This window comes from Tenrec ecaudatus, chromosome 11 (genome assembly GCF_050624435.1).
Source record: "Tenrec ecaudatus isolate mTenEca1 chromosome 11, mTenEca1.hap1, whole genome shotgun sequence".
Taxonomy (NCBI): Eukaryota; Metazoa; Chordata; class Mammalia; order Afrosoricida; family Tenrecidae; genus Tenrec; species Tenrec ecaudatus.
Window position 1 is genome coordinate 51,882,708 of NC_134540.1, and position 15,988 is coordinate 51,898,695.

The 15,988-nt window shown below is 49.4% G+C and overlaps 1 protein-coding gene across 1 annotated transcript in view; it reads left to right on the forward strand.

The window, feature by feature from the left end:
- HK2 (hexokinase 2) overlaps nucleotides 1-15,988 on the forward strand; it is a 76,428-nt gene that overhangs the window by 35,745 nt on the left and 24,695 nt on the right. The window contains exons 3-5 of the mRNA XM_075563054.1: nucleotides 7,265-7,413; nucleotides 14,886-15,005; nucleotides 15,654-15,749. Of these exons, the coding sequence (XP_075419169.1) occupies nucleotides 7,265-7,413; nucleotides 14,886-15,005; nucleotides 15,654-15,749 (365 nt within the window). The remainder of the gene's footprint in view (nucleotides 1-7,264; nucleotides 7,414-14,885; nucleotides 15,006-15,653; nucleotides 15,750-15,988) is intronic.

Consider the following 15,988-nt stretch of genomic DNA (forward strand, 5'->3'; position numbering starts at 1 on the left):
GAGAAGACTTGGCCAACACGAAGGGGCCAGGCTATAGTTATTGATAAAGCTTAGGGCATCTTGCTTTCTTTCCCCCCACTTTATGATTTATTTGCTTCCATCTCAGAATCCTATGCCAGTTTATCTTGGGCTTCCAGGAACCAAAGCAAGCAGACTGTGGGTGTGGTACAGCAGGACACCCAGGGCTTGAGAGACAGGTGGATTTCGGTTCGAGCCCCTACTTTTACTTACCTGATGTGACCCTAGCCCAGGGACTCTGCTTCTGAGCACAGCATCCCCTCCTTTGTCGCCAGGCCAGCTGCAGTCTGCCCACTACCTCTGGCTTTTCTGCTGTTGGCATTGCCGGTGAAGAATTCTTTATTTGAGGATGTACAGCTTTCCTGTGAGTCTCCTCACTGCTCCGTGCTGTTGGGAAATGCTGCGAAGGGAGCTTGACTTGGATTTGAATCTTTTTTTTTTAATCATTTTTTTGTGGGCTGGTACAGCTCTTATCACCATCCATTGTGTCCAGGACATTTGTACGTATGTTGCTATCATCGTTTTCAAAACATTTTCTTTCTACTTGAGTCCTTGGTATCAGCGCCTCATTTTCCCTCCTCCCCCACCCTCCCGGACTTGAATCTTGATTACGAGACCTGAGTTTTCCTTAGGATTCCTGGTGGCACAGCGGTTATGGTTAGGCTCCTAAGGGCAATGTTGGCAGTTAGAAGCCACCGGCTGGCTGCTCTGTGGGCAGAATATGAGGTTTTCTCCTCCTGGAAGGAGTGACAGTCTCGGAGACTCACCAGGGCAGGACTGTCCTGTGGTGTCCCTGTGAATTTGGAGTTTTTCTCAACTATACAAGTAGGATTTAAGGCCTAACAAGGTGGTCGAAGATTAATGAGAAAACCTTGGTAAATAAAATGCCCATCACTTAACAGATGTTCAGTCCTCACCTGCCTCTATCTTTTAATTGTTTTATTACCACAATAATCCAGATGGGAGTGAGAGAGTCCAAACTCCATCTAGGAGACAAAAGAGATGAAAACTGGGTACTGAGCATCAGTTTAATAAAAGAAATAAATCTATGCAAGACATTAGGAAATAATGTTTATCATAACACACATAACATAATAACAACGTAGTAACATGAAACATTAGCAGTGTTTTATGTTTATTGCTTAACCATTTCTTTAAAGCTGTGGTAAATATATAGTGCTTTATTTTTCAAACAAACCGATGGTGAAACGCTGTTTCCTTTATTTTTGCAAGTAGATGGCCACCCTCAGGAAGACGTGGCCAGGGTTAGAACAACTTGTGCAATAATTCAACTTTATATTGTGTAAGCTTCTTATGGACATGATGTAAAACTCAGAAGTCCTAAAAACAGCTTCCGGGCAAACAGATTACAAACAAAATTAAAGACAGTCCTTCAACTGGGGAACAAAAATCTCAATTATCTGAGGCTACTTCTTCAGAAAGCTTGTGGAAAATCAGAATTTAAAGATCATGGAAATGTTGAAGCCCCTTGAATAGCCAAGTTATTTTTCTTAGTATACAAAGAGCTCCCTGAGATTGTAAATATAATATCTCTTGGCAGAAAAACTAAGAAGAGATAATTGACTGAAAAGTAGAGGCCAGTTTTCTGAAGGACCCGACCTTCTCTTCTGAGGTCAGGGGTGGTCCCCCAACAGCCCATGCAGGAGGCTCAGGTTGGATTCCTGGTCAATGTATCTCATGTGTAGCCAGCGCCCGTCTGTCAACGGAGGCTTGTGTGCAGCTGTGTGGCTGGACAGGCTCCGTCAGAATCTCCAGACAAAGACTACTAGGCAGAAAGGCCTGCAGATCTACTTCTGAACATCAGCCAAGGAAAACTGTCAGGACCACAATGCCTGATCCCCACCCTGCCATGGCAGTGCCACGAGACCTGCCTGGGCTTCATTCTGTTGCCAGAAGCTACATCCAAGGCACCAAACAGCAAGAGCAACCACCACCTTGCACAATCAAAAGAAGCATCACTTTGACACCCCCCCCCCCTGGTTGGCAAAGAGTACTTGTTAGATAGCCAGTCACTGGTGATGCTCATCCCACCTGGTGGCTTCCGTGGGAGATTGGGGAGCGTCTCTGGGAGGATGCTTTGGTAACGTCTTTCAGATTAAACACATACATCTCCTCAACTTGTCATTGGACTCCTTTTCTAGAAAGGCTTCAAATGAAGTCTCCCTTGCTTTTATGACATCATATACTTACAGACCTGCTAGAAAGTTTTCAGAGTGGTTGCTGTGGATGTACGGAGAAGAAGAGAGAGACTTTTGCTTCTTCTTATATCCACTTTTGTACTTTTCTTCAAGTTACTTGTAATTTGTTTCTTAAAAAAAACAGTTAAGACTGTTCTCAGAGACAAAAGTCATGTTATTATAGCCACTTTTATATCCATTGTTATTGTTATTATGAGGGGGATACCCCCCAAAATTGGAATTTTTTTCAAAGTTATGTATTAAAAAAATTTTTTTACAGAACAACCAGATCGCCTTCAAAGTACTCTCCATTACACTTAAAACACTTGTCAAATCTGCAATTCCATTCTTGGAAACATTTTTCAAACCCATCTGTTTGGATGGCGACAGCACCACCCTCGGTTTCTTCTGTACCTGTTCTGCATCTTCAAATCACTGTCCTTTTATGTCCCTTTTAATTGTTGGAAACAAAAAAGAAGTTGCACAGAGTGGGGTCAGGTGAGTAAGGTGCGTAGGGCAAGAGCGGTGTGCTGTTTTTTGCCAAAAACTGGAATACTGAGATGGTGTGTGAGCAGGTGCATTGTCGTGGTGGCAAAAACCATCCCCTGCCTGCCACCAATCAGGCCTTTTTTTGGCGCACAGTTATACAATCTTTTCAGAACCTCTAAATAGAAAGCTTGGTCAACAGTCTGCCCTGGTGGAACAAACTCCAAATGCACTATCCTCCTCACATGCAAAGAACAAATGAGCATGTTTTCTTTTAGGGAGGTGTACCCCCTTGTATATTTATTGCTTAGCAATGAGATAATGTTTACTACCTCTGACAGTTTCCTGTACAAGGGGCTTCCAAAATGATGCGGGAACTTTCTCTTAATTCCATTGTTCATTGAACTTTTCGAAGTCTTGTATCAGCTGCATAGTCAGCACTCACACATTTTGCTTTACAAAAGAACCCCCAGGAATCAAGTTTAATACAAGATGGTTTCTCAGTCATTGCTTCAATTGCTAACTGTAATTGCTTAACAGAATGGTGTCACTAGACCACAGGTCCTTCTGCCCGTGGCTTTGCACTTCCTTAAGAAACTTGGGATAACCATGATGATTTCATAGCCTACCCAGTCTGACTGTGCCAGACTCATAGTTGATTCCTCCTTTGGGATCTCTGTCACACGTTTATACACACATTCTGCGTTAGGTTTCAGGAATGTCCCAGAGGCTGACCATGATGGGGATTTGGAGCCAAGAGTAGAAGTGGTTGGATCTGGAGGGGTTGAGACAACTTTGGAGAGGGAATTGGACAAAAGGAAAGTACTAATAATAACAACAAAGACATGAATGATTTAAAAAGTCCTAGCTGCCATTTGTTGATGGCTTACTGTGTGCCCATTGGATGCATTTGAAGTGTGGTGTTGAGGAGGCACAGACTAATAAGTCTTAGAAGAAACACACGCAGAATGCTCATAAAAGTGATGCTGGAATCCCGTGGCTCAGTTTCCAGCCGAACAATAGTCAGGTCTACACGGGGAACAATAGCACTATGTGGGCACGCACACCTTAGAATCATCAACCGTTTGAGACCCAAAGGGGGCGTTTAGCCAACCACAGAGTTAGGAAGGGTTAGACAAAAAGGAGGAATGGAAATGGGAAACGCAAGGAGGATGAGCAATAAAGAGTGTTCACATTCCGGGGATTACAATCAAGAACATGAACAGCATGTGCAGGAATTGTTGGAAGGGAAACTCGTCTGCTCTGTAAGCCTTCACTCAATTCAAAACAGAAAGTTTAGTTGTGGTGGTGTTCGGTGAGGATGGTGCGAAATCTTTGCTTTGGGCATGTCATCAGGAAAGAGAAACCCTGGAGGAGGTGGATTAACACAGTAATCGTAAAAAGCAGAGGCAAAGACAGGAATGATTCAGAGGTTACAGCTGTGGTCTGTTGGTGGCTGACTGGGTGCCATGGGATATGCTTGAACGATGGTGTTGGAAGAGGACAAGGCAATCGTAGAAGGAATGCATACGACCAGAACACTCAAACATGCCAAAGTTCATGAAGATCCAACAGGACTGGTAGCGTTGTGTCCTGTTATTCACGGGTTGTCATAGTGTTGGAGTTGCTTCGATAATAACTAGCAGCAGCAGCAACAACAACGTGCCCACTTATTCACATAGAATATTTCTGTCTCTCATGTAAGCCGTGTCACCGCTGGGAGAAGTGGCATGCTTAGCTCTATTCTACAGGTGAAGTAACATGCTCCAAGAGGCCTGTGGTGTGTCTGTGGCCACCCAAGTAGTGAAACACCAGGCTGTTCAAACTGAGGCCTGTCCACCTGACACAAAGGCCCCGCTCTTGGCCACTGCTCTCGGAGGATCGTGGCATGCGGTGGGCACTAGGAGAGGGTCCGTCTACTCTCCTGAGGGTTCACCCAGGATTTAGTTCCCAGAGTCACGTGCTGGGCCTCCCTCCAAGCTTCTGGCCTGTGGAAGGAATTTGGTCCTTAGCTAGGCGGGTGGTGGCCATGCAGGCTTAGGGAGGAGGCGTGCAGAGGAATGTCTGACCCAGAGAAACCTTGCCAGGGAATCAAGGGATGACATTCCTCCCCGGGGATGGAATTATTAACATTTCTTTGTTTGTGGTTTCCTTTGATCGGTCAGAATATGCTGCAACATCATGTCACAGGGCCAGCTTCTGGGCTGCACCCACATGGAAGCCACCTGAGGGACACCCCTGAGGCAGACTTTGCCACTGAACCCCGCTCTGGCAGCCGATCCAGCAGCTCGCACACAGTCTGAGTTTACGAGTGTTGATTCAGGCAGGTCCCTTCAGTCTTTCCTTCCCGTCCCTCATGACAGCCACCACATAGCTTTTCCTGGAACCGGGCGTCAGTTCCACGACCAGGGAAGACTCAGAACCAGAGTGCCTGGAATAGTCACCGGTGGCCCTGACCGGACAGAGATCACCTGAACAGGCATGGCCTGAATTAACCGGTGATTGCATCTTGTTTTAGAGGACTTCACGTGACAGGGAGGGAATGGAAAATGCTCCTGACTCCCCTGAGGAGGAATGCCGACATCCCCGGAGCTGACCCCGATGGGGTTTCCGGGCTAGGTTTCTGCGGTCTCTGCACCGCTCTTGATTTTCCCGTTTAGCAGTCCGAGCAGCGGCCTCCCGATGCGCCTGGGCCCTGCAGTGTGGGCCCTGAGCAGAGTTTGCTGAGTCTGGACAGCAAGTACCGAGCATGCCCTCCATTCTGGGCACTTGGCCAGGTGCTTGAAGCGTGGTATTTGATTTTTCCCTCACAACTTTTTCCTGTGGAATGATACACAGGCTATCTTCCGATTACGAACCACGTCCACTCCTATGTCTGCCTTGAAGTCGGGCTTTTACCTATGCTGGAATGCATGATCTACGTCAGGTGTGGTTTGTGTCTCCCATCAGTTAGTTTAGGTGCATACCAGTGAACCCTGCCGTGCATAAAAAGCATGAAAGAAACCCTTCCGGATCAATAAAAACGTCATAGAACATTCGTGATTCTGATGCTTTGCCGAATGTGCCTTGCGGAGCCGCATCCTCTGTCACAATCAACCAATGTGTGTACCCTGCATATTTCTTGAGCACATGGCTTTTATTGTAAGGCCCTCATCTTCAGCACTGCTTTACAGTGAAATCAGTAAAGGATCACTTTATTGGAGGCTCTTACAACTCTTATAACAATCCACACGTCAATGGTAGCAAGCATATTTGAATTTTGAATATAATAGGCCTTGTGGGGCTGATTCTAAATGACAGAGTGCGTGTTCGTAAACCAGGGACTGCCCGTACCCATTTAAGAGGTGAGGCAGATGAGACCCAGGCACCTGTTGCAGGGGCTCTAGCTGTGGGACTCTGGCCTGGGTGATGTGGGTTCCCAAGGCCATCTCTGTATCGCACATCATCTGACTGCCCTCTGGGTGTATGGAGACAAATCCCATCGACATCTCTGTCTGTTGGATGCTGTCCCCCATTGGCCTTCTGGGAGAGGTGGTCCCTGTGAGCTGCTGAGGTGACTGGGCCCCAGAGTACCCCTCATTAGTCCAGAGCATCCTCCTGCCCCTCCACGTGCACTCCATTTTGCATTAGGAGCCCTATGATCCCACTGGGAAAGACGGGGTGAGTGAACCCCCTGAAGATAACCTTGTGCTCTGGGGAAGGTGTGCAATAGGGTGGAGGAAGGTGGGGGGAGATAGTGTCCGTCAAGGAGGCCGCTGTGGTCCCTGCTCCCCAGCTCTTGGCTGGCCTTCGAGCCCCCTCCCCTGGCCCTGCTTCCCAGCCTCTTCCACCTTTCATTCTGTGCTGCTCTGTGGCGCGCTGGGCTGCATTTTTGTCTAGAGGCTGGGTGTTTCCTGTCGGCACGGCTGGTTTCCAGGAGTGAAGGGACTGTGCCCTCCGTGTATGCCATCCTTGTCACACATGAAGATCTGGACCCGTCTGTGTCCGGGGCACTTGTGTTTGGAGTCTCACACCTCCCTCCCCATGGGCTCCGTGGCAGGTGTGAGTCACCTCTTTTCTAGCACAGTGGAGTTCGCCTCGCCTCCTAGTCCTGCACCTCAGAGGGGGTTGGGGGAGGGGGCACCGCTTGGCTTATTTGCTAATCTTCTTCATTTATCACCAGTTGACCCCCATCCAGCCCCATGATAGGACCCACTCACTCTGCCTGAGGCCATCCCCAGCCTCGCAGGTGAGCATTTAGAGAGACATTTTGTATTGGGATCGCCACATGGCAGTAGGCCTGGAGCAGTGTGCTGGGTGCTCTGGGGGTAGGAACCGCATAATTGAGGTGGCCAGCTCTTACCAGGGGTGAATGAAACATCACCGGAGAGACCATCAGGGTGAAATTGGCTGTAGGTTGACCTCTGTTATAAAGAACCATAAGCTTAGCATTAAAAAAAAAGATAGATAATCCATCCATGTAAGTGTAGAACGGGCCCCTCTCTGTGGGGGAAGGCTTGTTCTTTGTGCAGTGACATGTGCTGAGTGTCCTGTCTTTCTGAAGCTGTTTCCTTTCTCTGCAGAACATGGAGAGTTCCTGGCCCTGGACCTCGGGGGGACCAATTTCCGGGTGCTCAGGGTGCGGGTGATGGACAATGGCCTGCGGAGGGTTGAGATGGAGAACCAGATCTACGCCATCCCTGAGGACATAATGCGGGGCAGTGGCACCCAGGTACAGGCTTTCTCTTGGGCAGTCACTGGGCTCTGGACACCCCTGGGCAGGTGGTGGTCTCGAGGGAAAAGTTTTGGCCCCGACTCTGGCGCCTCTGCTGGATGAGCCCCTCCACCCCTTGAGCCTGGGTGAGTTTCTATTCAGCCAGGGACGTGGGTGGGCCTCAGAGCAGGGGTCATGGCGGGATGCCCTGAGCATCTGGCTGCATCGCACGAGGGCATTTTGATTTTCCATCACTTTTGAGTTCTGCTTCATGTGCAGAAAAACCAGTTGCTGAGAGGCTGGCCCACTCTCGCAGACACTTGCAGTTGTTCATGGTGCTCTTGAACATGGAGTCTGAAGGATTCACAATTGTGGTTTCAACTGCTATGGGTGACTCTCCCACCTGCTCCTGGGCCATTTTGCAGCCCTGTCTGGCTCACTGTGTTACCACAGTATTGCACTGACTCAGGGGCCTAGCTCTTGCCTTCCTATTGACTTGCCTACTCTCTGCCAGGGCTGTGTACCACAGAACTTTTGCTTCCAGCACCAGAGATTCTTTTGAGAAGGCCTAAAACCAAGCTTTGGGAAGTCTATTCCTCTTGGCATTACTGTGCACACCATGTACTTCCACAGTGGCCCCAAAGCCTAAGGTCAACAAGAATCATGCTTAGGCATCCCTCCATCTTGGTGGCTTGTGGAGCCGTGTTTTGGACCCAGGACACACTCAGTAAAAGGAGTGAATGGGGAAAAAACATGAAATCTAAGTAAGAACCCTCTCAACGATAGCCAGAAAAAAAAGTGTGAGCAACGATGGAATGATCATGAAGACCATCCTGAGGCAGGTGCAGAGGACCTACTATGCGCTGGGTTCCGGTTCCTGCTGGGAATCGAGGTCGTTCCTTTTTGTTTGAAGGACTTGAACCACAGCTGGAGAAGCAGGACACACACGCACACACACACACGCACACACACACACACACACACGCACACACACGGTTAAAGAAGATGAGGCCGAGCCTTCAGTAGAGTACCAAAAGGAGTATTTGGCAAACACCAGACAAAAAGCTTTATGTGATTTTGTCACTTCTGACTCACCCTATTTCTATGAGCTTGGATGCTATTGTTGTCTCCACTTTCTAGCTGTAGAGTGGACGTAGAAGACTGAGCTGCTTCACTATAGGCGCGGCCTGGGACAGGCCAGACGCCGAGACAGGTGCAGGGCTGGATTGATAGGCCCGACGCCTGTGCTTATACAACTCTAGGGCACTCTGCCCACCTGGCGGTCTGAGAGTGGCCCTCCCTGGGGCTATGCAATATGGTGGTAGTGGGTCCACTGGGCTGGGGATCCTGTAAATACTATTCTGGTCATGGGGTAGGTCTGTCAGGGGCCCTCTCAGGTCCCCCAGGGAGCCCTCCCACCATCGGGGTATTCACTCCCGCAGCACCCAGTCCATTGCTGAGTGGCGGCCACAGGTCTGGCTGCTATTCCTTATTCTTGGGTGTTCATGGAGACTGGTCACCTCTTTCACAACAACCTTCCTCGGTGGGTGTCCTTGAGGCCCCACCTACGCTGGACGTGTAGAGCACAAAGGTGCAGAAGAGAAAGCTCCTGCCAGCCAGCTGCTCCCCACCCTCGGTCAGCAGTCATTGAAAGCATTCTCAGGATGGCTCGCTACTTGACCTCTGGCTATAGGAATGCCAGTGACACAGCAGTCCGTTTCTCCGCTGCTAAGTGAGAGGTTGGTGATTGGAACCCACTAGCTGCTCTGCGAGAGAAAGTTCTAGCACACTGCTTCCAGAAAGACCCACAGCCTTGGAAAGGGTTGTGAATTTCACTCTCTACCTCCAAAACACAGGTGGTAAGTCCTAACCTGTGTGCCTATGTTCTCCCTGTGTCAGACTACCACCGGCCCATGGCAGTTTGTCATATTGTGGTGGTTGTCTGTTGTCCTCATGCTGGAAGCCAAGTCACCAGTATTCCAAAGACCAGCAATGTCACCCAGGGTGCACGGGTCTCAGCGGAGCTTTCGGACGAAGACAGACTAGGAAGACAGACTTGGTGATCTGCTTCTAAAGAACTGGCCAGTGACACCTATGAATAGCAGCGGAACCTTGTCTGATTTGTCTAGAAGCTACGACGCTGACGAAGAATGCCGGCTATACCACGGACAACTCTATCTTAGAAGACATCTGGCCAGACCGCCTGTGAGGTACATTGGGCACGTTATTTGTCAACAGGGCGCAGTTCTTGGTGAAGCACATCAGGTGCAGTCAAGTAAAAGGCCAATGAAACAGAGGAAGCCCTCCATGAGATGCACTGCCACAAGGACGGTGACAAGGGGCTCAGGCATAGCAGTGATTGGGAGGCTGGCCCAGGACCAGGCAGTGTATTTTGTCCTGTGGAAACAAAGATTGTTCTCAGGCAGAGCTGACTCAGCGGCACCTCAGGAAAACAGGGCCTGTGCTTCGAAGCCCATTTGGGAATAGGCTGTCTTTGTGATGTTCCTGAGATAAGGTGAGGGGAGAGTGTGTTTTATGTAAATCTCTTCTGAGATATCAAAGAGTTCCAACAAGCAAGTGAAAGAAGCCGAGATGGGATTCAATAGGGGCCACACGGAGCAATAATGCAAGGATCCAGGAAGCAGAGGCTAGAGAGACAGAGCTGGCAGAGAGAGAGAGCCTGTCCTTAGAGCTACGGCTTGAATTCTGGCCTTCGAAACGGTGAGAAAGTGGGTTTCTGTTTGTTAAAGCTACCCATTTGTGGTATTTCTGCTACAGCAGCACAAGGGAAAGACAGAAAGAAATCTGGGGGGCAGTTCTAGTCTGTCCCACAGGGTGTGTGTGTGTGTGTGTGTGTGTGTGTGTGTGTGTGTGTGTGTGTGTGTGTGTTGCTCCGGGAGAGCTGGATCTTCGACCCCCAGTCCGCTGTTCTTTCCACGCACCAGGCTGCCTCCTGTGAAAGGAATTTCAGACCCTGAGTGAGACACTTAGGGAAATGTTTTTAGGCCCTTCATTTGGCCTTGAGGATGTATATCCCTGAGGGCAAACCTGCTTTCCTAGTTTTAATGCAGCGGTTGAGGTCAGGAGAGTAGGCCCCTGAGACTATGGACATTAGCTCTCCTGAGGGTGTCACGTGCTGCCAGTGGAATGTCAGGAAGGACATGGGATAGAGAGTCTTGCAACACCTTCCTCAGCCTGTAGCTTGTTCCTCCTTGGAGAAGCACAAGGTGCCGAGGTGCTGAAGACCCCGGCCCTTGAAGTCAGACAATGGACTTGTGATTCCAGGCAAGTTACTGCGCCTGGAAGAGACCGCTAGCTCTTCCTTACGGAGGGCTACCCACGCCTGTTTTACAGGGTTCTGCCTGTACCCTTAATGGCTTCACACTGTGCTCACAGTTCCGATGACCAGCAAGGGCACTGGTCCCACCATGGAGTCTTGACATCCAACAAACAGAAAGCAAACCCAAAAGAGCAGGGTTAACCCAAAGCAAACCCACGTTAGCCTGTGACTGTGGGAACACTTGGCAGTGTGGACTCCAGGCTTAGCCTTTCTGATGGCCAGGGGACCTGGTGCTGGGTGAATGTTTAAGATTGAGGTGCATCTTTGCTCCCTCTCCACAGCCTGCTGTGTATCCCTGAACAACATGAAGGGCCCCTGGTGTCCCGTAGACCTTGCAGTCACCCACCTCAGAGCTTTCGAAGGCCTTGGGGGACCTGCCAACCATGAGTCAGACTTCTGCCAATCGAGACCGATTCAAAGAGGCCAATGAATCTGTTTCAAACATCCAAGCATCGTGTCAAGTTTTGCTGGAAAAACTTACCTTTAAAACCACCGAGTTGAGGCTATAAAAGAAATTAAATTCTCCATATAACACAGATAAAATGTTCCACACGTGCACGCATGGGCAGGCACACACAGGCATCCACACGCAGTCTGTGAGACTTAGCTGGAAGCAACTATAAAGTCCAAACACCCAACTTGTTGGGTCATTTCTGACTCACAGTCACGTAATTACAGCGTAGAACTTCCCCCTTGAGTCCTAAACCTTCACATCTTTATGGGAGTAGACAGCCTCATCTTCCTCTCACGGAGCAGATGGTGGGTTCAAACAGCTGACCTTGTGGCTAGCAGTTCCATGCATAACCCACTACGCTACCAGGCTCCATTTGGAAGCAACTCGAGCTACGGAAGTATCAAGGAGCGCGAGAGGGAATGGTGTATCAGAGTGAAACCCTTAAGAAAAGTCGAAGAAAGCGAGGGATCTGCCTCACGCCAAGGAAGGGGACTGGAAGGAGATGCAACGCAGCAATTTGAGTGATGCTTTCTCGTCACTTCCCTCCCCCCACCCCCAAAACTGCATCACTTTCCAAGTTTCACATAATCCAACCCAAAACCCGCCTCCAAACCTGCATTGTTCTTGAAGAACTGTGAAGCCGGGGCGGTGTGATTTCCTGGGTAGAATCTGCCTTCCAGTGCTTTGCTACGTGTCTTCCACTGTGAATTACAGTGGATTACAAGTCTTAACAGCACCTACTTAAGCTTTGAACACTGGATTATGTGGGAAGGGGACTGAGCAGATTCTCAGACCACCAGGAAAAGGAAGGTCTTATGATGTCCTCCAGCAATGCTCTTGCAGCCTTTCTAAGGCAGGACTGTGCTAGCTTGTTTTGCCCAGCACACACTTCTTTTGGTCCTCAGCGAGTAGTGAGAAAATGAGACACCAGTCGCATTCAAGAGATAGGCCCCTGTTGCCCACTTTCGATGGGTTCAGGTTCTTCTAACCACAGGAGTGTGTGCAGCGGTGGAACCACGCTCTGACTACCCTGCTCGACCCGGTAGCCGCTGGCCACCTGCACTTGCTGGGCACTGGGAATGGGGGTAAAGTGACTGAGGAAACAAACTTTGAAATGGGAAAAACTCTAATTCGCTCGAGTGCCACGTGTATGTAGCTGGCCGCTGTTGCGCCCTTCTGGCTCATGGCGAGGCCCCATGTGCAGAGGAGACCAGTGCTCCCCGATTTTCAAGGCTGAGGCTTTGACAAGCAGACGGCTTCCTGGACTTGTCTCTAGAAGTGCCTCCCTGTGGGTCCCAGCTGCCAATCTTTCAGCTTTGTACCACCCAGGGACTCGATTGCTCTGTTGGGCAGTATAGTATGTATTTACGTATTGTTGATTGATTTCAGTGGGTTTATTGACATGCAATTAGCACACCCTACAACTCACTCGTTGAAACATATTAGAGTTGTGCGTTCAGCTCCGTAATCGATGGTAGAACATTTCCATCCTTGCGCTCATTATTACTTGCTCCCCATTTTCTCTCTCAACTTTCTGTGCCATGACTCTAACCACCCCCTCTTTCAGATCGCGTTGCTATAGCTTCACCTATCCTGAATTTCATAGGAACCCCCCAACAACAACAAAAAGAGAAAATCCTCAATGAAAAGAAAGCAAAAACAACAGCTAGAACAAAGTTAACAACGTTAAAAGGAATAAGGTGTTAAATTTCACCCTAACTCTAGCTACACGAATCTGCTTTTTATGCATTCTGCCTGCTGACCTCAGGCGATTCACTTCCTGGGCACTGGTCGGAGGGGATTCTCGGAGGCTTAGTCCTTTTCCCTGGCCTCCTGCTGTCCTGCTTCTGCCGGAGCACAGGGCACAGGGATGGGTGAGGGGAAAGCACATGCTTCTCTGTGGATGGCCACCGCCAGCCCCGAGGACGGGCTGTATCTGTGCACAGCGTCTACAACTTCCTTCTGGTTAAAAACGGCTTAGACAGAAGATCCTCATTTTGCCGACAAGCTGGGTTTTTTTTTACCCTTATGGTAACATGTCTCCTGATACACTTCCCCCGAGACTCATACTGAATGTCTGTCTAGAAATCACATTTACATATCAATCCATGCCCTCTGCTCAAGGGAACTGGTGGGTGTGCGGGTGTGTGATGGGCCCTTCCTCTCTTAGAGGGCCTGGAGGTGGCCCAGCTCTGCTTTATTATCTCCTGAGAATGGTTGGTTTGGTTTGGAGGTTCAGCCTCACCGGTGGCTAATTTTCCACTAATCAGACGCAACCAAGGGGCAGGATGGAGGTCAGAAGCTCACTAAGAACTGACACCTTCCACATCTGGGTCCTCCTGCATCCCTCTCACAGAGCACATTCCACTTTTGCCTGGGAATGTGGATACTTTTGTGGTTTGTGGACCACAATGGCTGAGGCTCACCAGGGAGGTTCTGATTCAGTGGGTCTGGGTGGGGGCCCCATGATTTGCATTTCTAACAGGTTCTCCTGTGATAGTGGCATTCCTAGTCTAAGAGAAGAAGAGTGTTGTCCTATCCCCATCTCCTGTGGCTTTTTAGCTTCTGCTTCAGGACCAACGTGACCCTTGTCCTATTCAGCCTCTTTGACCCCTGTTTGCTGTCTTGCACCACTTATCCCTAGCCTCAGAGTCCAAACATTCACAGTGATCTGCTCCTGGAGGATGGCGTTGCCCGGAAGGAGCCCAGGGAATTGTGGGCTTTGGGAGTGATCACAACCCCTGGATTATTGTGAAGGCGGCTTTCCCCCACAGTCCTCAGCCTCCTTAGGTGCTGCAGGTCCCACAGACCACAGTCACAGTTGTGAGGTTGCCCACAACACTCTTTATTTGGTTGTTGTTTTTTTTGTCGTCTTCTTTTTTTTAAAAAACCTTTTATTAGGGGCTCCTACAACTCTTATCACAATCCACACATATATAGACATCAGTTGTATAAAGCACATCTGTACATTCCCTGCCCCAATCATTCTCGAAGACATTGACTGGGCTCACTGGATATGCCACTTTGGAGTTAAAAAACAAACAACTCCTTTGAATTGCCCCTGGGAGATTATGGTTCTAGAACAGAATAAAATTAAAAGGTAAATTTGAGATTATGGTTCTAGAATGGAATAAAATTATAAGGTAAGTTTGCTTGCTTTTGCTAAGTTGGTTCATAGACTATCAACAGAGTGCCCCGCCTCCACCCTTGTCCCCCTCTTCCCCCATCTCAAGAGACAGGAGAGCTAAAATATTTCTTGGCAGTCAATTGGTCTGCCCTTTCTGGTAGAATAATCAGCTGTCTTGCCACGTCAAGGGGATTCTGACAGGGCCACTAAGGGATGTTCTGTTCCCGGGTCACAGGAGGACCTCCTGGTTAACTTCGGCCAGGGTTTCCTTCCTCTCACGGGCCTCTTGACAGTGGTTTCAAACAATGGCGTGCAATGAAGGACTCTGTGTAATGACGGCTGCCAGGGTTACGCACTTTAGATACATTGACTCTCTGGGGCCTTTCAGGACAGGCATTGTTATAACTCTCCTTTTCCAGATGAGTACAGGGGACCCCAAAGGCTAAGGATGGCGCCCACCTTTAGCTAGCTCCTGTCTGAGCCCTGAGCCCAGGCCTTCTTTTCATGTCAGTGCCCCCTCCCCCCGCCCCCAGCTTCCTGCTCACCTTCCTTGTGTTGTGCGCCCGCAGCTGTTCGACCACATTGCCGAGTGCCTGGCCAACTTCATGGGCCATCTCCAGATCAAAGACAAGAAGCTCCCGCTGGGCTTTACCTTCTCCTTCCCCTGTCACCAGACGAAACTAGATGAGGTAAGATGTCCTTGGGGCTGGGAGGAAGGGAGAGACTGATGGGCTGTGCAGACAAGGTGTGAACAATGCCAGCTCTGTCCTGCTGAGTGACTAGGTGCGTGTGTGTGTGTGTGTGTGTGTGTGTGTGTGTGTGTGTGTGTAAGGGTGAAAGGTGAAAGGATCAGAATCCGAGGACGTCTTCTAGTACTTTTCTCCCACTCCCCCACCCCTTCTGCAGTTCACATTTTCTCTCTCTCTCTCCCCCCGGAACACGACGGAGAGGTTAGTCAGGAACAGCCCTGGCGAGTACACAGAGTGTTACATTAAAGATCTTAGAGTGAAAGATACCTGGGAACTTGGTAGCTTTGGGTTGGCTGACACTGATGTGAAGATGTGACTGTCTTATTTTGATGACTTTGTCACCTTCTCTTTCCACTTTTGGGTAATACATCATGAGGGCCTCATTTATTTAACCTCTACTTTCCTGGCCTCTGCTGGGCCCATGCTTCTTCTTCAGTGGGTCAGAAAGCAATATACAGATTCAGTCATGATTTAGTTCGGGTTACCTCAGTGGGGGTGGGGGATCTTGCTAATGGTTTTTATTTCATGGGCGGAGCATGCAAGCTTTGGTTGGGGAGAATTGATGTTCGTTCCTTGGTGTTTCTCCAGAGTTTCCTGGTCACCTGGACTAAGGGGTTCAAGTCCAGTGGTGTGGAAGGCCAAGACGTGGTGCGTCTGATCCGGAAGGCCATCCAGAGGAGAGGGGTGAGTGGGGCTGGCTGCACGCACAGGTCACAGACATGGTGGGACCTTTCTCGGGTTCTGGGGGCCCGTACTCTTTTCTGACGCCTGAGAATCAGCATGAGAGCCTGTGGTTTTTCCGAGGGAGACCTTTTCTTCTTCCCCTTCCCGCCATCCTCATTGTGATCGTTGGGGTTTTCAGATGAGCGTAACGATTCAATCATCTGAGAGTAGGTGCCAGAAAATCTTGTTCGTCTTTAATC